Genomic DNA, 27867 nt, shown 5'->3' on the forward strand with positions numbered 1-27867 from the left:
CGGTTTTCAGCGTTAAGGACTGGGTTGGGGCGGGGGGAGTGGGCTTTGGCGGGGGAGTGTAGTTGGCAATCCCACCGAAGCACTACTTAGCTGCAGTGTGAGGTTACAGAAGCTGGCTGCATAGCAGCCAATGGTGGCAACAACGGAGGGAAGGGAAATGGAAATAATGGGAATGGGAGTTGGAGTCGGAGCTGCTTCTTCCTTAAAAAACAAGAATCATCCGACCACCCACGCACTTCCACTTGCACCCCTCCAACTCAAGCTCCTCAACGGCGGTTATGCGGCGGGTACTCCTACTGGTAAAAAGCACTATACCAGTCCTACAAATAATTTCCCTCGCCTGACCACCCTACTCCAACACCATCATCTATATCAGCCTTTCACCTTTACATCATCTGCCTCCACGAATCTCAACCAGGTTCTTGTTCGGGATGACGACGACGATGACATCCACGCTCTGTTTCAGGTTTCTCTTCTCCCCTGCACCCCTCAAAACCAACCCCCCCCCCCCCCCCCTTCATTTATTTTATCACTCTCTCTATTATACTTTTATTTCATCCTTGAATCTTAGCATCTTCCTCAGTTGTACAACTGATACTGATTGTTGGATCTTTTTCTCCTCCCTTACACACTGCGATGCTGACATGTCCTTTTTTCTTAAGTACTATTCGACGACTTTGCTACAACATTTCTCACCAAAAACAAATAAAGATCCTGACTGTTTTTTTTTTTATTTCTTTTTCTTAAATCAAGTCTCTTTGCTAATTGCACTTGGTCTCCCTTTCTGCCATGTGGTGAAAAGTTGATACCAAGTGATGACATAGTAGTTTCTTTTCTGCAAATGGATTCTTGAGATGACTTCTGCCTTTTCTTTTTGGGTGCAGATTCTTCCTTGCGATTTGCGTAATATCCTTATGCATGACTCCAAGCAATCTCAGCTCTTAGAGGTCCGTTGATGTTTTCCATCCAGTATTTTCTAAACGAGAAGTCCACCCTCTTGCTTGAAATGGCACATGCCATTCTGCAAAGTGATAAAGTCAGATTTATTTATTTCATCTTTTGTTCTCTTCGAATAATGGCCCGTTTGATGTTTTCTGGTCGTTTCTTTGAGAATTGCCATCTTTCGAGGTGGAAAGTATTCTTTTCCAACCCCAAAGTTTATCATTGGCGGCAAACTTACAAGGGCAGCATCATCTCGACGACACAAAACTAACTGGCTTAATTTTCTTAGCTTTCAGATAACTAGCTATAGATGATGTCCCACAACTAAACTTTCTGGTTTCATTCTACCAATAGGTGATCTTGGACCTGGGAAAGTTGCCACAAGCATGCTATGCTGGTGATTTTGGGAGGCAGGTTTTAAGGGACACTGAGGTGAATCGCTAGATTATAGGATTCTTCCTTGGTTTATTGAATTCTGCTGAATTATCTGCATGCCTCTTGCAATATCCTACTGGTTTCTTGGTTTATGGTACGATAATACAAATTTGACTTCATATTGAGCATCTGGAAAGGTAGTACTTAATATAATGAACTGTCTAGACGGTAGTCTAATTCAATTATTCTGATTATATATCTGGGTAAAGTGTATGGTAACCCATCAAACTATTTCAAGTTCTCAGCTCGGTCATTGCACTTGTTAGTGTGTCAATTGACATGCTAAACTATTCAAACTGATGCAATCAGCCCATTCCGTTAGTTTTTTCAGTTAACTTAGACAGAACACCTGTGAGACAGATGCTTTCAGTGGGGACTAAAACAGCAGTTTGCCTCAACCTACCTTCCCTAGTTCATTAAGATATATCTTCTATCGATTAAAATCTTTTTGTCATCAGATTAGGAAGAGAGGTTCAAGAAACAACTTATAGACGACCCGATTGTCAACCACCACAGCCACCGAGGACCCCAACTCCCCACAGAGCCACTGCTCAACACTCATCAATTAGAGCAACCCATGATGAACCCATAGCGCTAGGAACCAAAGGTAGTGCAGCAAAACAGTCTTCAGATAATAAGATAATAATATAGAAGTCAAGAAAGATGACATCATCTCGTTCCAAAGGGTCATGAGGATGAGGATAAAGAAGAATGATGAATTGAACTAGAAAGGGCTAATTGCAGGGTTTGCCATGCTCGAAAAGATGGACGATTCTGCAACATAGTTCTTGACAAATGGGAAAGCTTTGTCGAAAGTTCAAAGAATGAAAGAATGTGTACACAAGAAGGCTAACGGAATTCTCATAGATGATGTTAAACTGAAATTAGTCAAGCTAATCTGATGAGAAGAAGGATTAGTCGATTAGGGAAGATGAATTTTAGACAAGATATCGCTTTTGTCCTTGCCAAAGGCATTTGCCTTTCATGTTAGCATTATGCCATCTGAGTTAACAGAAGAACTAGCATAATGGGTTAATTTCACAGTTTGAGTAGTTTAGTGGGCCAATTGACACGAAAAAAGGTTTAATGATCTAGATGAGAATTTAAAATAGATTAATAGGCCATGGTGCACTTTACCCTATATATTTTAAGCCATTTGATTAACCAGGTGACAATAGAAGAGCTAGAGTATGCTCAAAATGCAATTGGGCAATTTGGAGATGATAATAGAGCTGGCATTGTGGGTACCTTGCACCGCATATCTGCAATTAGGAGCAGGAAAGGTCAAGTTATTGGTTTGACATGCAGAGTTGGAAGGGCAATCCAGGGGCATGTTAGCATGGTTAGGGATTTGCTTGACTTCAGTGAGAGCATCTTGTTTGTTGGAAGGTCAGTTAGCAAACTAATCTCCTATACAGATGTAGTTCTTCTTAGACCTTAATAGGCATTGCACAAACAAATATTGCTCATTCTAATTTCTCTTTACCTAGCATTCCATGAAACTCAGCTATAGCATTATCGTATTCACATGCAACCCCCATCTACCTATTATAAAATTGCAAGAGAGAGGTACAAATACTGACTGGACTTAAAAAGAATATGAAAATAACTACTCCCAATTATTTTGTCATGTTTTGGGAATACAACCTTTTAAGAATAGTGGTTTGATTGTGATGTTTGTACTTCTCTTTCCAATCTTACCCCCACAAATTCAAAATTTGAATTTGAATGGTAACATGCATATGATTAAAGGGACGGACTATATTGGAAGGAGAGATTAAAAAGTGCTTTGACTTTCTCAACATGACAAACATTTTGGGACATCCCAAAATGGAAAGTATGACACTTTCAATGGGATGAAGGGAGTATCATCTTTAGGCAATAATATTCGTTTAAAGCACGTGGGCTCTCTCTGGTGTCTGAAAAGAGAAGACCAAGCGCTAAGTTATCCATGAAGAAAATTTATAAGGCTTAATGTCACTAGAAAAATCTGCAGTGAATAACTTTACATGCGCACGTCTAATATTTGCTAAATCAAATTGCAGTTCTACAGACTGATTAATTGACACAATAAAACTTACATGACATCTCAATTCAACCTTCAGTAGGTTGATTAATGTTGTGTTCTTTTGAATTGATTCAGTTCTTTTTCTTGATTACAAAGCTTGTGTCAAATATTTCCTTTGGAAATCAGTCCAATTATCAGGAACCATGCCTTCGTAGCTTATTCATGATATTTACTTTGTTCATGCCTTCAATCCTCTTTGGCATTCTTCCATGTGGCCTGGCTATTGTCTTATCCCCTCCAACTTGGAGAAAAACCTGATCATAAAGATTCTTCATTTTATGCATTTAGATGGCCTCTGAGATTGCTTGTAATGTAAGATAAAGGAGCAAAAATGAGTCCATTTGTAGATTTATAACTGCAACTTCATTTTCCACCTTTTTTTACTATACTGCTCTTCTTGTATCTAGTTATTGTGGATTTCATAGGATGATTTAGATGAGGTATATACTTACTGTATGCCAGTCCAATCGTATTGATGAAAGTTACTTATCAGAACAAGGATACGTGAACACATAAGGTGCAAAGCTTGCATTTTAACTTTCTTCAGTTTATTCTGGGTTGATTTGGGTGGTAAATAGACCAGACTGAGAAGTAATGGCCTCGTTTGGATTGCATTTTTCTGAATTTTTTGTAGAAAAATTACTGTAGCAATTTGATATATATGAGGTAAAAAGATGAATGAAAAATGTGTTCACGGAAAATGTAACAATTTTTCTTTAAAAAATTGGCAATCCTAACACACCCAATGTATTTCCGGTATCAAATCAAAGAAAAAGTTAATCCATGTCACCTGTGATACTGTGCAAACTGTGTGCACTATTATGTGCAGTGCTTGGATTAGAATCATATAGCTTGTGGTTAGCTAGTCTTCATTTCTGAGCACATATACCATTCTGGATTTAGACTACATTGATATCTTTACTATGATGGAGTGGAAATATAGCACATTTATGTAATTGTTCCCAAACAAGTATGGATCCTGAGACGCCAATGCCTTAAAACAACCACACTGCTCCATTCATATGATCTGACCCTCAATTGCTTCCAATTTCTGCTCAGAAGTTGTATTATGTTATTTGCTTTGCTAAGTTTGATTTACTTTCTTGTAGTTCTTGTAGCTCACATGCTTTATTGATATGAATGTCTTGTGTTTAACAGACCTGGCGTAGGCAAAACTACAGTAATGCGGGAGTTATCTCGCGTCCTGTCGCATGATCTTCAAAAGAGAGTGGTTTGTTATGTTTAAGTATTTCTGTATTACATCACTTGTCAGTCCACTTCCAACACTATCACAGCTTTGTATATATTTTCTTCTCTACTTAAGAAACTGATCAACCAAGATCCCTAAATGGAATAGGTGGTTGTTGACACCAGCAATGAAATCGGAGGTGATGGGGATGTTCCACACCCTGCAATAGGAAGTGCAAGAAGATTGCAGGTTCCTGAGCCATCTATGCAGCACTTAGTTATGATTGAAGCAGTGGAGAATCACATGCCTGAGGTGATTATAATTGATGAGATTGGCACAGAATCTGAAGTTAATGCTTGTCGAACTATTGCAGAGAGAGGAGTTATGCTTGTAGGCACTGCTCATGGTGAGGGGCTGGAGAACATTGTCAAGAATCCTATCCTAGTGGACCTGGTTTGTTTAGATCCTTCTGGAAATTCTTAATATGAAAGTAATCTGTTTGATCCTTTGTTCTTATCATATTGCAATATCAATAGCATCTTCCCAACTTGTAGAGATCTTCAATTATCCTGATCCTTAGTTGTCATTGTTATCTCCACTAAATTGATTGCCATACAAAGTGATCATGCGAAGCTGAATTTGTCAAGAATGTCTGGGGGCCATAAAAAACTCACTTGTTTGATAACTCACAAATTGCTGTGGTCTTGTTTTGATTAATTTAAACATTCATAGTTTTTTGATATTTAGTACATGGATAATTGTAATGTTTTGTGGGTAAGTTGCTGGTATGATTGCGAGAAGGATGAGGGGGAGTAGAAAGCATGTTGGAAGGCTGAGGAGAAGGGAGAGAGGTACAGCAATTAGTGTGTTGTTTGTGGGAACTCATTCCATGTCCTCATTTATTTAAAGTAGATGCTGTTATTTGAATCCTTTAAAGAGGAAGTGAAAGCATCTTCAGTTTACTTAGGAGTCTGGTGCTTGTTTTTTCAGCATTTTTCAAAACAGTATCCAAAACTATATAATCAAATTTGTTTTTTCACTAATAGTCACAGGATTTTATAAAGGTAGTCATAAAAACAAGAACCAGGCATAGAGCTATTAGGCTTATTTGCTGCTGTACTCTTATATAGGATGTTAACCTAGAAGTGCAGATGTAAGCATATTCAGTATAGTTTTATGGGGAGGGGTAATCCGAAATCTTATGAAAACAAGTGATTGACGTTGATAAAATTTCTCTATCCAACATCAGCCTCAAATCTTTCATTTGCATATTAGAAGATGAATAACGCATGATCTCGAGGACAATGTTCCACAGACATACAATAGTGGCTGTCACGCTAGTTCAGTTTCATATTGCTCAAGCATTTCAAGTTCTTTGGTTTGAATATCTTAAGACTATAGAGAATCCTTAGGAGCTATGCGAAAGTTGCATGCAGAATCCTTAGGTGTCATGCAGAATTGGCATGCATAATTTCTTTTATATTTTTAATGAAATGATTTGACACAATCTTGATTTTTTCAATGTTGAATATTCAGATTGGTGGAGTGAAAAGCGTAACATTAGGTGATCAAGAAGCCCGAGTAAGAAATAGCAAAAAAATCATCTTTGAGAGAGTGGCTTCTCCCACATTTCCTTTTTTGGTTGAGGTTAGGGAGCGGGACTATTGGGCCATACATCGGGTTAGTTGTTTATTTTTCAGTAATCATTGAAATCCTGAATTAAGATCTATTTCACACCTTGTGTCTTCCATGTTGATAAATTTTATTTTCGTTATTTTTTTCTTACTATATTTTTCTCGCCTATTTCTTTGACCTATATTTTTCTCTCCTATTTCTTTGGTGGGGTATGGCAAAGGGTTGTTTGCATCTGTGCTTTAGGATTGTTAGTGACAAGAAAAGTCTAGTTTATTTCTCATGCAATTGTATCCTTCATGGTGGAATGCTTTATAGTATGGTCTTTAATTGGAAAGTCCACCTAGGGAATGCCTACTAAAGACAGAGCTATGAAGTTTATAATGACACTAACAAAATTAGCGGCCTTCCCTTGAATTTTGCACAAATTCAAGGTGTTTTTGTTACTTAAATATTCTTTTTTTCTATTTTCAATGTTCACTTGTGCAACCTCTGGTGCTATGTAATTTTGCTCTGCATTGTGTGGAAGGAGGTCTTAGTATTCTTCTCTCTTTTTTTTTTTTGTGGTGGCATTGTTTGTAAGGCGGCCATTGGTTCAATACATGCAAGTAATCTTTTTCTCTGGTACGGATAAATCTAGTCCTTCATATATTGTGGGAAATAGGATTCTTGTGCACTGAGTTTGTGTTATCGTAAAATTTTGCTGTTTCTGTTTCTTTCATGATCTCTATTAAAACTTCTTATCTTCCATACATTGAACAAAATAACCAGCTGGGTTTGCTCTATAACATTTACTTAGACCCCAATTTAGTTATTGTTGGCTTCTTGTTTGGCCGTGTATGCGATGAATTAGAGGATAGGTGCCTGATCATCTAAGATTTGACTGCCTGTAGTCCAGCAGTGCAGTTAAGTTATTTAAGATCAAGCTGGAGGTCCAACAGTACTATGGTTATGGTGGATGTCTTCAAATGTCAAACCTAGAGGATTCTTGTCTAGATTGAAACAACTTTATCACTTTGTTTTTGTCTTTGCAAGATATTTTAGGTGGAATAATTTTTTCTTTTTCCAATTTCATTATTTAGACAGGAAGGAGTGTGGATGCTTTGCTTCGTGGGAGGAAATCGTTCGTTGAGGTAAGCAATGTATTTTATCCGTGTTCCATGATATTTCTGGGTTATACTTTAAAAGGGTAGTTAAATCTGCTGTAACATGGGCATATATATGGTACAGAATAAAGGCTGTAAATATAGCAATTAATTGAGTGAAGAAAAAACTATGGATGTATATTTGAAAACCTAATATCTCTTGGCAAGAGTTCTTTCTCATTGCTGATTAGGATATGGTCAACATGTGCTTTTAAACTCCTCTAAAATGTGAAAGTAGCCAGGTTCTTTAATAGGTTTCTACCCCATACACATTATAGATATTTGGTGAAGTATCTTGCATCCTTGATTGATGGTCGATTTAGTTGTTAAAGGAAGGTCCGGATGAAGTGGAAAAGTTCCAACTTTCTAAAACTATGACGGGATTAAGAAGTTAACTCAAATTGTGGTAATAGCTTCAACATGCTTAACTAGAAATGATGAGAACTCGAATGATTCTGCAAAATGGAAAAACACAAATTCCTGGCAGAACTCCTAAAACACGGTTAAACCATATTTTACCTTTAGAAATGTATAATGTACAGAACGGCTCTATTCTATTTAACATGCATTGCTTTTACAGATTAGGAAAAGAGATAAAGACATGAAAATCATGATTGAAAGATGGAAGATGGAAGCCTGAATTGTCACTTTGGGAACTGCTAATATCAGTTTGATCCTGTCAGCAGCTTGCACAGAGTTCTTGACGAATGGAGGCTTTTACTGGTTTTTTGTTGCATATGAAGGAAGATTGATCTTGTAAAGCTTTGCATAAAGTAGGTGGTCAGATTTTTAATGATCCTAGAATCCCGTCAAGAAGCTTATTGGGTGACTTGGGATCTCTAACCAACTCCGACTTTCATCTTTCAAATCCATTGCATGAGATCTTACCAGAGATCCTAGAAAATTCAATGAGATCAGTAACTTTCATATCGAGATGGTGATTAAAAGAGGGCCACCTCTTAGGGGGTTCTAATTTCTAAGGGGCAGGATTCCAATTCTTCGCTACCAGTAACCACCCTCCACTTGAGGACTACAGCTCAAGCAGGTCCCTCCCCCACAAAATACTTCTCCACCCCCACGTGGCATTGGTATTACATTTGACAGTGAGGAAGTTCCTGTTCATATAAATGTTTTGAAATAAAAAAAAACTTACTGACAAAGATTGCCTTAGCTAAGAATGCCTGCCCTATTCATTTCCTCAGTAGATCTAATACCTCGTCTCCATTGTTATTTAGACTTAGGTAGAATAGACAAGGGTTTCCAATTGATACCCTAGCCTTCTACAAATAAATCTGGCAAATGTCGATCCACGCTTTAAGCAGCACTCCGTGGGATATGAAACATTGCAAGCGTAAACGATCTCCACTTTCCAATGCGCTTTGGCGAACTAAACACTAAGGCCTTGTTTAGAAGGTCATTTTTCACCAAAATTTTTACACTTTTCATGAATATATTTTTTAATTATTTTTTTATTTCATATATATCAAATTGTTATAGTACAACAATTTTAGAAAATTGCAATCCAAACAGGACATAAATTTGACTTTAAAAAATTTACCTTTTGACCAGACAAAAAAAATGAGAAAATTTTTTGCTAACACCAATTTCTGAGTGTAATGCGAATAATGAATGTAAAGTGTATGAGTGGATAATGAAAGGCGTTTGTTGGAAAAAAAAAAAAAGGATAATGATAGGCACTGTAATGAATTTAGTGTATATGAAACTATGAATTCAAGACAAAAAACTATGAATTAGCTATGAATTTTTAGCTATAATGCACTTGTTATTTTCATAGCTTATTAGTATCAAAATAAGAAAATTGCACAAAATTTTCCTCGCTTTTTGCCAAAAAAATAAAATAAAATTTACCTTCCTCGTAATTAGAATGTTGATCTCATGTCACTCGTGAAAGCAAGTCATGGTCCAAGACCTCCAATTTTTGGCAACTTTTTGACCCACCGCACAGGTTCAATTCTACAGGAGCAAAAAATGCCAGATTAAGGGGACGAAATAAAAACTTAAAGAAACAAACTACTATAAAAAAAATTCATATAAACTTGCACGTCACTGCCTCGGTTCTCATAGGAAGTATTTCTTTAATTATTCACCTAAACAATTAACATGCAATTAATGATGCAACACGCAAATCTTGATCCGTGATTTACTTCCTAAAAGCTAAGTAGTATTAAACTAACCCATACCCACTGGCCTCTGCTTTGTTATTACAGCTTTCATGAGAAGTCACTCCTAAATAGAGAGAATGATTTCCACTCCTAAATTTTAGCAAAATGTGGATTCCGAAATGTTTGAATAGAGGAAAAAATTGCATTTAACAAAAATATCCATTGATTTCAATTATACTATTACACCATAAGCAGAATTAAATATCTTAGTATCAAGTTTGTTTGATCATTTTATCGTATTTGAAATTGTGTTCAAGTTTGATTTGTTTATATACCAAGTTGAGTTTGAAAATATTTTTATCAAGTCAAACTCTAATAGCTTGAATATTTTAGTTGCAAAGTTCCAATGTTTATCAAATCGAACTCTAATAATTTGAATATTTTACATACAAAGTTCCAATGTTAATCAAGCTAAGTTTTGAGCCAAGTTAAAAATTTTGCCGAACAAAAAATATTAGTCATACTCGGTTTGATAATTCGCGAACCAAATTCGATGAACTGATAAGAAGAGATTGATTGATTGGTATGTCAAATCTGGATCAGCGGTTCAATTGATCGGACCCCGAACTGGTCATAACTTTGGTTCGGTTCATACCTTGAAGTTGACTGGAGTTAAAAATCGGTAAGAACCGGATTGAATCGTTGAATCGGCGGTTTTTTTGTTTTTGTATATTAAATTGAAAAAATGTATTAAAAAAAAGATTAAGTTTTCCTTAACCCTAAAGACTAATTATTAAATGCCACATCCACTCACTTTCTTCTCATTTTTTGTCTTTTATCAAGTTTGCATCTCTGTTTTCTATTTTCCTGATTTTCTCCAAATTCCAAACTTCTTTTTTTAAAAAAAAAATTGCAATATCTAAATCCCAAAAACATGAATCAAAAATTTAAACTCACAATATCTAATTCCTATGGACGTGAATTTTGTATAATTTTAGAATATTGTGGTATTTTTGGATTGGATTTAAATTATTTTTTGGTAGATACAATTAAGACTAAGATGAAATTTATTTTTTGTTACAACTTATAATTTAAAATTTTTATTTGTGAAAATCCAAGTTCTTTAAAAATATTAAAATTTTTATCATATAAAGTTTTAAATTAGTTCATTGCATGTCTTACTTTGTACATATATTTATATAAATTATTTTTAAAAAAATTTATTGAATCGATCCGACTGGTTGAATCTCGATCCGAACATCTCGCCGGTTCAATTAACATCCTGAGTTTCAAAACATTGCTAAAGAGGTAGGTCTTGGCTCATGGCAGCCGGGAATTGTTGGCCCAGACTACAAGATAAGAAGTGAGCGGATGAGAGCAAACGGTCCAGAGATTGGCAGACGTAGAGAGAGAAAAGTTGACGGATCAGAGCGGAAATCGTAGTTAGATAATTGGAGTCTTGGAGTATTGTATATAGTGGTTATTATTAGTACTTACTGGGGGACAAAGATAGACGGGATTGAATTGCAAATTGCAATTAGGAATGGCATCGGCATGGTTGAGTACAAACATTGCAGCTACCGGTGCAAGTAGCATAACGTATGGGATGTCTGGAATGGTAGTAAGAGTAGCCCCCGTTGATCCTATAAATGTAAAAAATGTAAACCGTCACAATAATTATCGCTGCTGCAGCACCGCCGCCAGTAGTACTAGTACTGCTAGTACTTATCCTGCAACGAAGCTCTCGTCGTCTTCGTCGAGGGGCAGAAAGAGGTGCTACGCTAACCGGAGGAGAGCTGAAGCAGAGACCCCAATCCCAATGGCAACCAGCGTCATCGAGAAATCCGGAATCAAGATCATTAAAAACCCTCCTGAATCTAGGCTCTCTGACCTCGGCGTCAGAACTTGGCCCAAGTAAGCGTACCCCACTTACCATATACGCATCCCCTTTTTTGGAGTCTTTACTACTCCCTAGTAATTTTTAATTTTTCTTCCCCCACCTTCTCTTAGCGGGAAATGAATCCCTTTGTTTGTTTTAATTTCAATAATTGAATGGTCTTCCGTCTCGTCTGGCTTTCGTGTATAAAATGACGACATGGACAAATTTTCAGATCTTCTCGTTATCGCTCGTCATTACTACTGTAGTATTCTTAAGCAATTCTCGGCCTTTTTATTTCAACATGAAATGAATTACTATATCAGCTTTCTGACTATTACTCACTAGTTACTAATATTTGGGAATTTCTCTGCCTTTCCCTTGCCAGCTTCTGGCTCGGTATGAGAGGAGAGGGAAGGATTTATAAACCATGTTTATGCCTTTTTTTTTTCTTTTAAAGATTTGATTACTCTTCTTCTGCCAGGATTCCATTTTTCCTTGAATTTTCCTTTTCTTGAGTGAAACTCACTTGTCGCATTTTCCAATTTTCTCAGCATTGTTACACAATTTTCTAGTATGAGCTTCATTAAACTTCTATGGGTCATATTTTACGCGTTTCTCTCCGGTGTTTTTGTTAACCCAACGAGAACGTAGCTTTTGTTTCTTTATATTTTCACTATGAAATCCTTTAAGAGTTGGGATTGACACCCTTGTTTTTCTGAAGAACAATATTACCGTATTCAGTCTCCCTTTAAATTTCCTGACGCTTTTTCTATCTGCCATGACTGTTTGCAGGGAACTATAGTCATCACATGTCCCTTCTCTCCTTTGTTTTTTCTGTACTTAACAGTGTTGGGAGGGACTCTTTATTAGTAGGGCGGGATTTACTGAGCAAAGCGAGTATTAAAGATTGCCCAAGGTTTGGTTTTTTTACTTCTGGGCTCACAAAGCAACGAGGGAGCGTAGGTCTATCAGGAAACACCTTGGAACTATTAATTATCAAGTGCACGAAACTTCTCATTGAGTTCCCTTATGGCACTATGGGAGTAGGACACCTGGTATGGGTGATGGCTTGAAGTTGAGCTATATAATTTGTAGACTTTTGCCATACTTTGAAGATGAATGACTACAACGCTAATTGTTGAATGCAAATTACAGCGGATTGAATGTGATTGGGTGCATTTCATCATTTAAGGAAAATGTAACTACATTTGTTGTGCTTTACTGAAACCTCATTCAGGTGATACTTCATTTGAAAGGGAAATAAAGAAAAGAGAAAAAGGAATTTTAACCCATATAGGCTTTATTGTGTAAACCATGTTTGCATATACTGTTCTCTTGAGTCCAGGAAATTTTGAATACCTGTTCTTGGCAGTTGTTTGAAATTTTCCTTGGTTCAGCTTTAATTAACTGTGCCTAATCCTAATAGTTCTGCTTGGTTCAATCGGTCTCACTGAACTATTTTGGTCGACACCCCACTTCTGCTTGTTCGAAATCAATCGGCCCTAATAGTTCGGAAGAAAAAGGCTGAGTTTTCTAGTAAAGAGTTGAATAAGGGACGAATAGTTCAGTGAGATTGATGGAACTACATCCAATAATAATCCTTTCTTTTGCCATTCTTTCCTCCCTGTAGCACTTACCGTTGATCACCAATGTCCGAGCCTTGCCTGATCAATATAGAAAAGATTTCCCCACTAGGGAGGGAAGAGAGAGGCCTGTTCACTTAAGACAGGCGGTAGGATTTTCATTCAAGAGCTCCCTCTTTGGCTTTATTAATGCATGACCTTCGAAATCCATGACCAATAACTGATTACTTAATCCTAACCCTATGAGTCAATACATATAATTGCTGAGAATTTCCCGTGGAATAGCTCAATTAACTAAATACCTGTAACTGTAAAATATATATATATATATATATATAGAACAGACAAACTCTTAGAGCTACTTTCCTACCATGATGACCATATCCCATATCCCACTCTCTTCGATGATACATGCTCTTGATTCTTCAGTTTTTACAATGTAACAAGGGGCTGTGTGCTTGAATAAGAGAATGGTATGTTCCTGATAAGTTCTGATTCATAGTTTCAGAGTGGGTGATACGTTGTATGAATTAAGTTGAAATTGTGCAATACACACCCGCCAATTCACTCCCACTGTTTCTTTTCTTAGCATCCTTGTGCTGTTCCATCCATATAACTGAATTATCAAGATTAAGAATAAGCTAAATTAAGTTGCAATAACATTTGTGGTACTGATATGTTTTCTTAGGTGGGAAGTCTTGCTTCTTTTGTAGCCACGCAAAAATTTTTAGTCTCCAAGTATTCATGAAACCAAGTGATTTTGAATTTCAATTCAACCATTTATCTTAGTCTTTTTGCTTTTGCTTGTTGAGCAATAGCACATGTTTCCTGTGTACAATATGGCTACAGACACAATGGTCTACCTTGTTAATAGCTCTATTGTTCTGTAGGTGGGGGTGTCCTCCTAGCAAATTCCCATGGACATACTCATCCAAGGAAACGTGCTACCTACTGAAGGGAAAGGTTAAAGTCTATCCTGACGGATCTGAGGAAGTTGTGGAAATTGGTGCTGGTGACTTGGTTGAATTCCCAAAGGGTATGAGCTGCACTTGGGATGTCTCAGAGGCTGTGGACAAGCATTACAGCTTCGATTAACTGCAGTCTCGATGCATAAGGCTCTGCAAGTTTTACCAGCCTATGATTACTAGCAAAATGGATATTCAACAGTGATTATTACTTGTCTACGTAGTCAAGCATGCTTCTGCAGTTGTGATGCTACTAAAATGTTGAAATTACATGAAATCTCTAATCCCAGAAAAGCAAAAATTGCAACTGGATACCGTGTAACTAGTTTGTTGAATGTAGTGCAAAAATTGCAACTGGATACCGTGTAACTAGTTTGTCGAATGTAGTGTTTGGACGCTGGTTTTGTATCAAGGAAGGCAGACTGCGGATAAAAGAAGATATCTAGAATTTTTATAGTTACCGATATGATGCCTTGAGAATGTTAGAATACTGTCCGAACTGAGGACTTGTACCTGGACTTCCAAATTGAGGATAGATTCTACTTACTGTGCATCATAGATGAGTTACTCTCTCTTGACCAAAGCCCAAAGCTTTTTGGCAAATTTTTACTAACCCTTAAATGCGAGAAAAACTTCTAGAGATGGTGGGAAGGTATATTAAATGCGAGGAAAAGACCACAAGGAGAAGACCACATTACACTGACAGCAAACATAATCTGACAAATTTCGAAAGCCAGAAATGCATGCTAGTTCAAAAGAAAATGTGGGGATCATATGTCAATCTTAGATCATGCAAAGACAGAGTGGCTGGAGTTTCAAGAAGAGCAATTAGGCAATGATGAAAAGCACAGAACAGGAACAGGTCACCAGATGCACAACCACAAGTGAAGACCACCAGACGAAAGAGTGGTGATGACCAACACGGATACGGATGTACCTACTGCATTGGCCGGAGCAGGCTTAGGATTGACATAGATAATCCAACCTAAGGAAAAACTTTTGGTACAATGTAACTTTTAAGATCAATAACGTTTTGAGAATTCATGGGATTAATCCCATACGCAATATTAAATCTCCTAAGCCTATCCCGTCCAAATGGACATAGATAATCCATTGGGATTTAGGCTCAATTACCACCTCTCCTCTCATTACAACTTTATTGTGACCTTATAGAATGAAGTAAATATGCGCAAAATCCATCACCAAAACTCTGCATAAATGACCATAAATTGATTTCAAAAAATAGTCAAAAGGTCAAGTAAAGAGGAAAGACAGAGTGTTAATAAGACATGCAAGGCTAATATTTTGGGCTGTTTGAACAGAATATTATTTGATATATTATTTAAAATAATTATTATAGTATTTTTTGTGGTGTGAACAGATTAGAAAACGTATCTGTGACCCAATGCATTACTTGTTACCAAACCGAAAGTAAGTAGGGAAAATTGTCTTAAATTTTCTGACCTTGATTTTGGACTACAGTAACTGCGCAGGGACGAGAATCCGCGTTGACTTCCAATTGGTGTTCCTACTTCGAAAGCAGGGGAAGTATATTAAAGAACGCCAAGCCAAGGACATGTAGCGAATAAATATTCAAAAGATTAATTACTACATTTTTTTCTTGGGTTAATTTCACATACCTCTCCTGAGGTTTTTAATAATTACAGAAAATTCCCCTCAAATTCCAAAAATTACACCTACCTCCCCTATTTTTACTATTTAAGTGACATTTTAGGCCCAAAAAACTATACATTTTTTCAAAATTCCTATAACACCCTTGAGCTATAATTCACAACAAAAACATAAAGAAAAAAATGGTTTACAGTCTCTATTTTATTTATCTTTTCCTGCTATCACTATTACTTGCCTATCAACATCCAAATCACCATTAAATAAACACTAATTTTTGTTTTAATGTTTCTCTTTTACCTAAAAATTTCTGGTGCAGACTATTATATCAACTATAAAATGCTACATTAGATGCCCAAAAAATTACCTATAATCTCATATCAATATCAAATTTTACTTAATACATAATAATATTCATTAATATCCCTAAATTTTAATTTTATGACGGCCACCTTTTTAATACAGAATAATAAAAACCATCATTGCTAATATCAATAGCCAATATTCTTCATTAGCACATAGTTCAAAATCAATCAAATTCTCTCTATAGAAATAACATCAATAATTGTATATCAAAAATAGAAACACAATACAGTTATAAATATATATCAAGAACACTTTTTTTCATGACAACCATAATAGTATAACTTATATTTAGTTCCTATTCCACTTCCTGTTCTTAATTTTTTTTTTTACCACTGTGACTATCTTCATCTCCATTTAGTTTGATAATGAAATTAGCACTCAATTTGTCATTTGACAATTTCAATTTGCTAATGCCTATAAAAAATTGGAAACAAAAATGGGTGCAAGAAAATTATTTAATAATATTGAAAAATCGAGAATTGGGAATAGATACCAAGATATATAATGAAATTAGCACTCAATTTGTCATTTGACAATTTCAATTTGCTAATGCCTATCAAAAATTGGAAACAAAAATGGATGCAGGAAAACTATTTAATAATAATGAAAAATCGGGAAGTACGAATAGATTCCAAGATATATAAGTATTGGTGCTTTAGTGTGTGTGATAATTTTATTAGTGACGATAGTACACATTTGATTGATAATAATAAATAAATTAGTTTGAAAGGAAAACAGATGTAAGAGAAAGAGAATAGATAGTTAAATAGGAAAAACGGTAGTTTAAATTATTGGTTGATAATAAATGAGAGAGTTTTAATATTTGATAGAGTTTTTTAATGAGTTGATAATTAATGAAGGGCATTGTTGTCTTTTTATTATATCAAGGGAGGTTTCTGTAATTATGTAAATCTCAAGGGTACCGAGTGAAATTGTTGAAAATCAAAACCTCAACCTCAGGGAGGTTTCTGAAATTATCCTTTTTTCTTTTGGGGGTGGCGGTGGGCGCTGTCGGGGTTGGTTGGTTCATCCATGGCAAGTGTGACGAAGCATATGATACCCCAAATTCTATTGTTCGTTGTTTGCGTCGTGATATTTAATCATACAGCAAAGATTGAGCAGCAAAAACAGCAGCGGCCGCCTGAGACTGAGGAGACACCGGTAACAGCAGCAAAAAGTGCGACAATGACCACAACTTCTGACCTTGATACTGTCCCAGAGGGGTCTGGTGGGGATGTGAAGGAGATATTCGGAGTGAGGATCGAAAGGAACCCTTCTCAATTCAAGCTTGATGAGCTTAGCGTCACCTCCTGGCCCACGTACGTTTCTCTCTTTATTCCCTTCAATCCTCCAAGATACATAACTGCAGATACAGTTACGCAGTTGCTCGATTGACCGCTATTGACATTAGTTTAAGAACTTGTCCTGCTTCTACCCCTATTGAGATTGTAAGGGTCAGGAATTTTTTTTTTATTCGAGTTCAATTAACCTAATCTCGTAGATTTTCCCTTTTTATTTCTCGCAACTGTGAGGGTTCTTTCATTTAAAAAAAAAAAAAAAAACTTTTTTTCTTTTGTTATTTACGTTTTGCGCTTCTGTGCTGAGCTATTCTTCAGCTGTTATTATCAATAAGATGGTTCCTTTGGTAACGTATTATTGGTTTTAGTTGTTGGTAGGGTGTGGAGAGATTAGGGAGGAGCTTCTATAAAAATTAAGCTAAAGCAGACGGGTACAGACATTTTGTGATTCCACTTCTCCGTTCAACTGCGATTCCAATAGCAAACCTGTCTACATACATCCTATCATGTCTGGATTTGAGTTTCTACTTTCTTCTTGGCATACCACCCTCAGTGTTGATTTTTCACTTTTCGACCAGGTGTTTTGCGTGAGACTGATGTCCATTTTTGCAGAAGTTCAGAGTAAGAGCCTCATTAAGCAATTTGATCTCACCTGGAAGCCTTTGAGCAATACTAGTTATAACTTTTCCTGTTTCCTATATCAGAATAGATATAAAGGTCCTTTGAGAAGGCCGCCAGACATGACATGTTAATGGGATAGTGTATAGTTTCTAGAACAAGAAATTCCAGATAAGAACGGGTAAGGACGAAATTTTCTATGGGGCAGAAAAAAATGGCTTCAAATCCGCTAGGGGGGAAATAGGTATTCTTTATGGGGTTCGTGCCAGTGGAGTAGGATGGAATGCAAGAAATCAGGAATATTTATCATTTATGCATGGGGATTGACAATTTGGGGATGACTGAGAAAGAACTTTGCCTATTCTATAGGGGGTGTCTAAAGAGACTGTATAAAGGACTGTCAGATATACAGACCGATTAGACCAAAGGGACTGTCAGATATGTGGAATAGGATATATTAGGTTATAAAAAATGTTATCGTTGCAACAAAAAAAAAAGAAAAGAGAAAGAGCAACTTATGGATTGTCCTATAAGTTGCTCAATAACCAACCAAAACTTGCCAACTGGATACAACAATATTACCTATCAAAGTTTGAAATTCTTTACATTAATAGCAATTACTTCAACATGGATGATTTTTCTTAAAAAATTAAAAATGCTTGGTTTACTAAAGCAATTTATCAAGCACTTGATACAACAATTTGTCATTTTGGGTATTTTAATTTTTTCTAAAAATGAAAACCATGGATTTTTATACACATACAACACTACATTAACAAAATATTAGAACAAATAATTTACAAACTCAGAGAACAGATGACTAATTTTTATTAAAATTGCAACTTTATAAGAAATCATATACACCAGAACTTGGCAAAAACGGCATGAGTTTTGCAAATACATTCTAAAAAAATTTCATCGCAGATGTGGTGTATTTTTCCAAATCACAAAACCCATTCACAAACAATCTCAAGAGCTTTAGATTTTCTTTCATACGTCTTCAATGATTACTTTCTCCCATTCATATGTCTTCAATGATTATGCCCTCCAATTGTAGATTTATGCCTAATAGATGGAATAGTGAGTGTAATTTGGTTTTGAATCAAGAAGGTGGAGAATATGCATTGGAAGAATTTCTTTTCCTTTTTTATGATTCCCTTTTGTGCTTGCAAAATATGTCTGAAACTATTAAATATGAAATATTGTTGTTTAGGTGCAAATCAAGAAAACTTCCCTTCTGGGTTTCTAGAGGGTGGATGCTATGTGGTGGGGCAGGAGGGAAAGTGGGAAAGAAGTGAGGTGAAGAATCATATGATTTTTTTGGTTATATAAAATGATAAATATCAAACTGTGTCACTAGACCCATTAATTATCTAGTTCGCAAGTATTAATTGGTTATTGTGCAACTTATAGGATAATCCATAAGTTGCTTAATGACCATACTAAAGCTTGCCGGCCGATGTTGGTGCAACTAAGCTTGGCTCCTATTCTTCTGCCTAATTCCACTGTATCACAGGCTGATAGAATATGCAGAGGCAGTGGATTGTTCATCAAATTGCAAGGAATAAGCTTAGACATCACTGGAGAAGGTAGTGGGTAGAGCAAATTGATCTGCAAAAGCAACAAAAAAGAACCTAACTAGCTATTTTAGAGGTAGGAGATCATCAATGGGTTAATGTTAAATGACACATTCTTGAGTGTAAAGCTGTAAACAAATCAAGCCGCTTGTGAACCGGCTTGGTCAAAGCTTGACTCGAGTTCGGTCAACATTGAACTCAAGTCGAGTTTGAGCTGATCAAGTTGAGCTCGAGCTCAAAAAAACTCAGCTCATTAGTTCGTGAGCCGCTGGATTATATATATATATATATATATATATATATATATATATTTCCTCTATCCTATTGAAAGTGTCATACTTTTCTTTTTTAGTTGTCCTAAAATGTTTGTCATGTTTGACATTTCTAACTACTTTATACTATGAAATTTCTCTTATGCCCTTCATTAATGATGCATAAAGACAAATATGATGAGATTGTTTTCTACTTTGACCAACACATAATTAAGGGCAAAAGTGGAACAAAAGAAAATTTTTTTTGGTGGAGTGTACTATGCATAAAAAGTACATATCCCCAAACATGACTAAATATATGGGACGGAGGGAGTATATGTTTATTTAGTTTTTATTTTAATAGTGAAATTACATATATATTCTTAATATTTTTATTCATTTTTTAAAATAAAATAGTTATTTTTTATTTTTTAAAGCTCGAGTAGACTCGAACTCGAACTTGACTCTGCTCGAATTTGTGGTTAAGATCAAGCTCGAACTTTACATTGAAAACTTGTTGACCGTGAGCTCAAACTTGGTAAAATTGAGTCGATACTCGACTCAATTAGCCCAAAACTCAACTAGACTCGACTCCTATGCAGCTCTACTTGAGTGGTTAACATAACAATTTGCCCAAGTTTGACAATATATCTTATATGTGAACTGTGAAATTTTTCATGCTTGAGCAAAAAGTACTCAATATGCAGACAATCGTGCTACATGATGTAAAATATGTGTTATGATCAACTGCTTTCTTCTTTTTGCTGGTATATGACATCAGAAAATGTTTCTGTCTGGGTAAAAAGCGTGAAACATTCTGGGACATTGAAAAATATCAGTTTTTGCAAGTTTGTATAAGTGCACCTTTCTCCACAAATTTGTTGTAAGGTTTTAATTCCTATAGGGCTTCCTTTGCCGGGGACAAAATATTGGTACTGGTGGCAGATGTTTTTATTTCTTTACCTGGTTTTTGGCTGGTTCATGAATAGAATTGTTTGTAAGATTTCTCCTAGTTATTTCAAGATTGATGCTTCTAAGAGCAAGGAGACTCTCCCACTAATGGTCATCTATTCACAAATGTTAGACTATATAAGACCTTTAAGGCTTGTATACTCCAATGCTTTAGAGCATGAACAGATTGTAAAGCAACAAATAAAATGAATTACTAGACAATCTATAAAGCTAATCGCTATAACCTTTTGGCTGTCCCTAACACATGTTAATCAGTTTCAGTTTGTCAAGTATGTGAAGTTTTTCTTGGTTTTAGCACTGATTCATCTAGATTGCGATCCTGGCAGTAGTTAGTGTGTCAGGCCACTTCAATAGCCAAGAGCATGGGTCGACTCTAAGCATTATTCTGGTCTTTCATGGTAGCGTTTGTTCAACAGCTCATGATATGCAAAGCTATTGACATTTTTTTTTAAACACATTCATACATATGAATACATGTTTACGCGCACTACCAAACGCACTTTTTTCCATGTATGTCTACGTGCAACATGAGGGATACTAGCCTTTTGACTTGAAAAGCTTTCTGCTCTCATTTTTTTTTCTTATCGCATGTGAACAATAATCTCACCATATATTAGTTATACTTCTCAAGTCTTTCCATTTTCTTTGTACTGCCATTTTTTATTTTCTTGTGTTCATCTAGCATAGTGAATGTTTACGCAAAAAAAATGCCTATCATGGTTTTAGGGTTGCTAAGGAGTTCTGCCTGCATTTTGTTGGCCCATTAAAGAACACTTACCAATGCTATGGTGGAATTTTCTGAGTACTTTACTGTTTCAAAAGTATCATGCATAGCCCACGGTAATCAATAGCCAGAGATTATCCTTGACTTGCAGCAACTTTTATTTGTCTGCTATTGTATTCTTAATAGCCAATAGCCTACAATGAAAAAGAAATGAGGAAAGAAGTATAAAGTGAATTTAGAGAGGAGAATAGTGATTGATTCACATGCCTTCTCAAAATGTACCTGGTAACAAGCCTTTGGGATTGGTAAATTGACATTCTTTTATTGGTTTTTTTTCCCTGGGTTGCGGAGACTCTGTCCTCACAGTTACCTGGCTAAGGTCCTTAACAGTTCACTAGATCTTGGGGACCTTGTTACGTTTCTACCATTTTTTTTTTTTGGGAGTTACGTTTCTTCCTGGTCACTTCTCTTCCATGGGCCATTTCTTGCTGAAATCGTAAAACATTTGCAGGTGGACCGGGAATCCTAGCCAAATCCCATGGACATTTGCTGCAAAGGAGACTATGTACTTGTTGGAGGGCAAAGTGAAGGTCTACTGCGATGGCCATGACGACTTTTTCGAAATAGGGGCGGGTGATCTGGTTGAGTTTCCCAAAGGAATGAAGATCACATGGCATGTCATAGAAGCTGTGAAGAAGCACTACAACTTAGATAAATGATGTTCGTACATCGTGGTAGGAATTAGCATTATCCGCCATGATTGAGTCTCGTATGTTTGTTGGCAATTCTATATTTGTCTTGGTATAATTCTAAAATTGTAGTAATAATTGGATCGCGCTGATTGGATTAGAGTCACTTGATGACTAAATCCACAACGTTCCTTATCTAATGACTCTGTCTCCAATTGAAAATCATATCTCGATATGAATACCAATCCTCCCACGAGTGGAGGCTTCACGACGACGGAGGGTCAAGTTAAAGCTGGGATGAGTGCAGCCTTATCAACACAGGATATTATACTGTGCATGGCATGATTAATGTGATGTTCTGGTCGAAAATGAAGCTGTAATTTCACAAGAGAAATGGTGCATTAAGTTGGTTTGGACTTGGTTCAACCAGAGCTAAATAGGCGGCGTTAACTAGAATCATCAATGGTTCATTGTAGAGTCAGTATACTGAAAAAGATGTGTAGAGTTCTTACATTAATTTAATTTTTTAAAGATGATGAACTAAATTGATAGACGATGATATATATACTAATGAAGGTTAAGACTCCGAAGATAAGGGATCAAAATATCATTTTCCAAGTGTTCAAACTTTGGTATCAAGCTTTGCATTTTAGGATATTTATGATTATGTTTTTCATAATTCTACAACCACAATCTATCATAATAAATGGGGTAAATCTTTTATATACTATCAATGTACAAATTTTATTTTTTCAATTCCAGGTTTAGATTATGTCATATAACAACATGAATTCAAATTTAAAATTCAAATTATGCATATGTGTCATAAATTCATAGCTGCTAGTATGAAAAATCACTACACTATCAATGTATAAAAAGTTAAATTAATCCTAATAAATATGCATGCAATAATTTCTCCTTCTATATTTCAAAAATTTGTAAAATTGCAAATCTTCGTACTATATCATATATCATTATAGAAGAAAAGATGGGTCGTGCACCTCCAGTTCTCTCATTAATTATCCAAATTTATTTCTATCTGGATTTCAAAACATAGTCTACTTATAGACAAAGATTAATGGAGTTAAATCCCAGTGTGTTCATCATCACTAGTACCACCAAAGAGTGGACTGTGTTAATTGTGAATGGATTTGATTGCAGGTGCAAGGTTAACAACGTATGATGGTATATAATGGCGGATCGTCCCAATTAGTCGGAGACCGGGGATCCTAATCCGAGTAACTTACATGTTTGGTTACACTTGGAACAGAATAACCCTACTAATCCGTAATTGTCTATGAGGATAAAGAGGAGGAGTCAGTTTCAATCCAGATATTGTGGAACAACAACCAGATATATGATTTCCCGACGCATTTGGTTACCGAAATACTACCTATGTTGATACAATTTATAAATTCATCACTCTTTCTGTAATTATTCTAAATTCGTGTACCTTTATATATAGCTGCTGCGTACATATAAATTATATAGTTGTCATCTGGGTTTTAGGTGTGTGTGTTTATATATATATATAGTATAGAGAAGATGACAAACTCTTCAAGTCCACTTATTGTGTGTTTCGGGGAGATGCTTATTGATTTCGTACCTGACACTTCTGGAGTTTCTTTAGCCGAGTCTAAGGGCTTTCTGAAAGCCCCTGGGGGTGCTCCTGCTAATGTTGCCTGTGCTATTACCAAGCTTGGTGGCGTGTCTGCTTTTATTGGCAAGGTTCTTCTTGTTTCTTTAGTTTCTTTTTCCTTAAAAGATGGACAAAAGAATCTCATTTTCTTAATTGTCTTGAAATAAGAGATAAAAGAAAGAAAAGGAAAAGGAAAAAACAGATGGGATGTCAAATTTTTGTTCCTGAGCATACAGGTTTCTTACTGTCCTCTGTCGATTTCATGTTTCATCTACGTACTTTGACTGAACCACCCTTATTGCTCCTGAATCTGCTTTTGGGTCGCAATCCTTGAGCAATTAGTTGGTTGCTATGCATGAATTGAACAACTGAACTAGTAAAATTCATGGATATACATGATGGAGTGTAGAAATAATGTACATGAAATACTAAAGCAGGTTGGAGATGACGAGTTTGGCCGGATGTTGGTGGATATACTGGCAAAGAACCGGGTGAAGAGCGATGGCGTGTGCTTGGACAAGCATGCAAGAACAGCTCTGGCATTTGTAACGCTGAAACGCAACGGAGAGAGGGAGTTCATGTTCTACAGGAACCCCAGCGCGGACATGCTGCTCAAGGAGTCCGAGCTGAACATGGGTCTCATCAAGCAAGCCAAGATCTTTCACTATGGATCCATAAGCTTGATTTCAGAGCCTTGCAGGTCTGCCCACATGGCAGCCATGAAAGCCGCCAAGGAAGCCGGCGTTCTTCTCTCCTATGATCCGAATGTTCGCCTGCCACTCTGGCCTTCTGCAGATGCTGCTAGACAAGGCATCAAAAGCATTTGGTTAGAAGCTGACTTCATCAAGGTATGTACTAGCTGCGTTTCTTCTTTTCATGGCATGCACACACTGACGGATTGACTTAGCCGTTTCTTTTACTATTTTTTAATTATTTTTATTTAGCATACTTTTTTATATTATTAACAATTTTTAGAATATTAAATACTTTAAAATTTGAGTCTCACCGAGACCGCGACCGATATGCCGAGACCGACTGCGACCGCGACCATGACTTTGAACCATGATCATGTCGGCCCTGGAGTCTAATTTTTCTTATCATGGCATAATTGTTTTCACTCGGCATGTATTGTTTCGGATACTGATTATAGGTTAGTGACGATGAGGTGGAGTTCCTGACCCAGAAAGATCCCCAGAAGGAAGATGTGGTGATGTCATTATGGCATGATCATCTCAAGCTACTTGTCGTTACGGATGGCGAAAAGGGTTGCAGATATTTGACCAAGGCAAATATTCTGTTCTTTACTTGTTTTTCTTTATTCAATCTGTCAGTAGCTTTTGAGCAAATAATATAATACGTTTGTTTCTCAATAATTGGGCTTGTTTCCAAATGAGGACAGAACTTCAAGGGTAAAGTGGCTGGATTCTCGGTGAACGCCATTGACACAACAGGAGCTGGGGATTCTTTTGTAGGAGCACTGCTGTGCTCTGTTGCCAATGATCCTTCTATCTTCCAGGTACATCCCGAAATCCTAGAATCTGGTTGAATTTTAAGTTATTTTGTTTTGGTTACCAAGTGTTGTGCTATTAATTTATGTTTCCTCATGATCATTGCAGGATGAAGGAAAACTCAAAGAGGCTTTAACCTTTGCAAATGCGTGTGGCGCAATCTGCACGACTCAGAAAGGAGCCATTCCGGCACTCCCCACGCCATCCGACGCCCAAGCACTCATAGCTCAGTCCAAAGCCAAATAGAGAGAGAGAGAGAGAAGTGTTTGCCGTGCGTGTCTGGGAGAGTTATCATTCACTGTCTTCATGATTTTATGTTCTTGCTACTCCAATCACAAGACAAGATATTTCTTCTAGCGTACCAATGACATAATGATACAATATTCTTAGACATAACTATATGTTTTCACAATAAATTGTCGAGGGAGAAACTTGTTCTTGTTTCAAATCAGCAAGAATTCTCTTAAGCCTAAACGCTTCACAAGCTATCAGCAGCTGAACTAGATCCTGTACAGCTGAAGACAAGGCAGTTGTCTTTTGTGGAAGAACGTGAGATTGGATTTTATGCCAAAGATATATCTAGATGTAGTTTTCATGTCACAATTGATCCAGCTCACTAGCTCAGTCCCTATTTGTGTATCCTGTTCAACTTCAATTTTTTTAACAATAGTGCCTTAATTATGATGTTTATACTTCTTTTTTTAATCTCATCAAAATTCAAGCTTTGAATTTGGTTATAACATGCACATGATAAAATAAAGGGATCGTATTAAAAAAGAAGAGAGAGATTAAAGATAACTGTTTCTTCAATACCGAAACTTTTGAGCCCTTGGCAGATTTCTAACAATTCATTTTGTTGCAGCATGATGGAATTGACTTGGATTATTCATGAATTTGAAAATCATGCTGACAGGATAAACAATATCTAACTTTGTGTTAGCGAGACACATAGACTAGAGTGTTGTATCAACTTTTGGTCTCCATCCTTTCTTGTTGTAGATTTTAGTATCAACTTTTGGTCTCCATCCTTTCTAATTGTAGTTTTTAGTTTTTGGGTTAAGCCCGTAGGAGTTGAAAAAGGCATGCAATTTGGCATTTTGAAAATTTTCAGCAAGTATTTAACATATTTTTTCCTTTTCTCTGTCGTATTTGGATGTATAAAAATATTCCACAAACCCAATTTTCAACTAAAGTTACGGGTTCAAAATGATTAATTCAAACTTCCTTTCATTTGATAGACAAGATATTTTGTTTTTTTCCTTTCGTCTTCCATTTGTCGATATGAGATATTACACTCTTCTTACCTTTAGAACTTTGCATCCTCATAAAATCCGTTACAATCCAACTGCCCACTTAGTTGTGATGCAAAACTCGATGCAATCCAACTGTCCAATTAGTCATGTGTGCGGGCTCTAGAAGTGGCTCATATGGGCTCTAGAGATGACACTTGCGATCCAATATAGCACTTAGTCCCTTAAGTTCTAGAGGTGGCCCTCTATCGAATGTGGCACTTTACTCCGCACAGTACCTCGCTCCTTGAACGGGGTATTTTACTGTTTCATAAGTTCTAGAGGTGGCCCCATCGAATGTGGTACATTGTTTCGTATAACACTTAGGCTCAGTACTTAGCTCCTTAAACGTGGCACTTTATCCCGCACTTAACTCCTTATACTTCCTTGTATAGTTGGAACCAAAACTATAACACCACTTGACTCCAAACTCAATTTGCGCACAGTACTTAGCTCCTTGCACTTTCTTGTATAGTCAAAACCAGAACCATATCAAAAACTTGGCCCTAGACTCATGTAACACGCTTGCTTGTATAGTCAAAACCAGAATCATAATACCACCTAGCTTTGGTCTCACCTCGCATGGTTTAGAGGTGGTTGACCACTTTGCGTACCTTAGGTTCTAGAGGTGGCTCACCACTTCGCCATCCTTAGGTTCTAGATGTGGCTCCCATCGAATGTGGCATTTTACTCCGCATAGTACTTGACTCCTTATAGTTCCTTACATAGTCGGAATTAGAATCATAACAACACTTGACTCTAAACTCATTCTACACTTGGCCCCGGCCTCACCCTGAGCACTTTCTTGTTTAGTCGAAACTATAATCATAATACCATTTAGCCACAAGTTCACCTTGTGTAGTCGAAACCAAAACCATAACCACTTAGACCCAATCTCACGCGGGCGCAAAAATCACGTAAGATTTGTTTTGATACCATTTGTAATACCTCACGCCCAACAAGTTGGTTCAATAACCTTTTGAACCGAAACCACAAGTTTAGAATGATTAATCCAAAATTATTTATAATCCAAAAGACCGAATGCCTGTTTGCCCATGTGGCACGTTACACATTCATCATGACTTTCGCAGTAGCTTAAAATTTACGAGAAAGCTAAACCAGAGATTCCAGAAGAATTGGAAATATAGCCTTGCTTGGAATTTTGATCAAAGTATTCTGTCCCGTTAAATCTAGTGCTTCTTGTTAGTACTTAGAACTAGAAATAGAAATGTTTGATATTTTCTTGATGTTTTGCTGAGTTAACATGCTTGCACTTCAGCTGTATCTCGGACCACTACATGATTCTACAACTAAAAGTGAGTATATTATGCGCACCCAAACCCCCC

General features: G+C 36.5%; 4 protein-coding genes across 7 annotated transcripts; all 4 read left to right on the plus strand.

Annotated features, from left to right (window-relative positions):
• The first annotated feature begins 96 nt into the window (after positions 1-96).
• Positions 97-8344, plus strand: LOC113712979 (uncharacterized protein ycf45). 4 transcript variants are annotated; one of them, XM_027236666.2, is made up of 9 exons: positions 98-466; positions 885-947; positions 1297-1374; positions 2546-2766; positions 4604-4676; positions 4803-5087; positions 6171-6314; positions 7353-7399; positions 7992-8344. In XM_027236666.2, the coding sequence occupies exons 1-9, from the start codon at positions 131-133 to the stop codon at positions 8014-8016; spliced, it is 1272 nt and encodes a 423-aa protein (XP_027092467.1). In that variant the 5' UTR covers positions 98-130; the 3' UTR covers positions 8017-8344. The 4 variants fall into 4 exon arrangements, with proteins under 4 accessions (XP_071923722.1, XP_027092467.1, XP_027092468.1 ...); XM_027236665.2 differs by having other exon boundaries at positions 101-466; positions 7349-7399; XM_027236667.2 differs by lacking the exon at positions 6171-6314 and having other exon boundaries at positions 7349-7399.
• A 2492-nt stretch (positions 8345-10836) lies between these two features.
• Positions 10837-14514, plus strand: LOC113714516 (uncharacterized). The gene is made up of 2 exons (XM_072067570.1): positions 10837-11448; positions 13887-14514. The coding sequence occupies exons 1-2, from the start codon at positions 11078-11080 to the stop codon at positions 14089-14091; spliced, it is 576 nt and encodes a 191-aa protein (XP_071923671.1). The 5' UTR covers positions 10837-11077; the 3' UTR covers positions 14092-14514.
• A 2416-nt stretch (positions 14515-16930) lies between these two features.
• LOC140015342 (uncharacterized) lies at positions 16931-22285 on the plus strand. The gene is made up of 2 exons (XM_072067630.1): positions 16931-17275; positions 21908-22285. The coding sequence occupies exons 1-2, from the start codon at positions 16989-16991 to the stop codon at positions 22113-22115; spliced, it is 495 nt and encodes a 164-aa protein (XP_071923731.1). The 5' UTR covers positions 16931-16988; the 3' UTR covers positions 22116-22285.
• A 1304-nt stretch (positions 22286-23589) lies between these two features.
• LOC113713430 (probable fructokinase-5) lies at positions 23590-25937 on the plus strand. The gene is made up of 5 exons (XM_027237154.2): positions 23590-23813; positions 24162-24572; positions 24875-25009; positions 25124-25240; positions 25341-25937. Exons 1-5 carry the CDS (start codon positions 23631-23633, stop codon positions 25476-25478), a joined length of 984 nt encoding a protein of 327 aa, XP_027092955.2. The 5' UTR covers positions 23590-23630; the 3' UTR covers positions 25479-25937.
• The last annotated feature ends 1930 nt before the right edge of the window (positions 25938-27867 follow it).

This window comes from Coffea arabica, chromosome 10e, assembly GCF_036785885.1.
Source record: "Coffea arabica cultivar ET-39 chromosome 10e, Coffea Arabica ET-39 HiFi, whole genome shotgun sequence".
Classification (NCBI taxonomy): Eukaryota; Viridiplantae; Streptophyta; class Magnoliopsida; order Gentianales; family Rubiaceae; genus Coffea; species Coffea arabica.

Bases quoted from the DNA above. Each gene is read 5' to 3' on its own strand.
- LOC113714516 (XM_072067570.1), top strand. From the start codon at position 11,078: ATGGCATCGGCATGGTTGAGTACAAACATTGCAGCTACCGGTGCAAGT. The intron at 11,449-13,886 runs GTAAGCGTACCC...ATTGTTCTGTAG, and splicing joins GGCGTCAGAACTTGGCCCAA to GTGGGGGTGTCCTCCTAGCA.
- LOC113712979 (XM_027236665.2), top strand. From the start codon at position 131: ATGGTGGCAACAACGGAGGGAAGGGAAATGGAAATAATGGGAATGGGA. The intron at 2,767-4,603 runs GTCAGTTAGCAA...TGTGTTTAACAG, and splicing joins AGCATCTTGTTTGTTGGAAG to ACCTGGCGTAGGCAAAACTA. The intron at 5,088-6,170 runs GTTTGTTTAGAT...TTGAATATTCAG, and splicing joins ATCCTATCCTAGTGGACCTG to ATTGGTGGAGTGAAAAGCGT.
- LOC113713430 (XM_027237154.2), top strand. From the start codon at position 23,631: ATGACAAACTCTTCAAGTCCACTTATTGTGTGTTTCGGGGAGATGCTT. The intron at 24,573-24,874 runs GTATGTACTAGC...TACTGATTATAG, and splicing joins TAGAAGCTGACTTCATCAAG to GTTAGTGACGATGAGGTGGA. The intron at 25,241-25,340 runs GTACATCCCGAA...TGATCATTGCAG, and splicing joins ATGATCCTTCTATCTTCCAG to GATGAAGGAAAACTCAAAGA.
- LOC140015342 (XM_072067630.1), top strand. From the start codon at position 16,989: ATGGCAAGTGTGACGAAGCATATGATACCCCAAATTCTATTGTTCGTT. The intron at 17,276-21,907 runs GTACGTTTCTCT...AAACATTTGCAG, and splicing joins AGCGTCACCTCCTGGCCCAC to GTGGACCGGGAATCCTAGCC.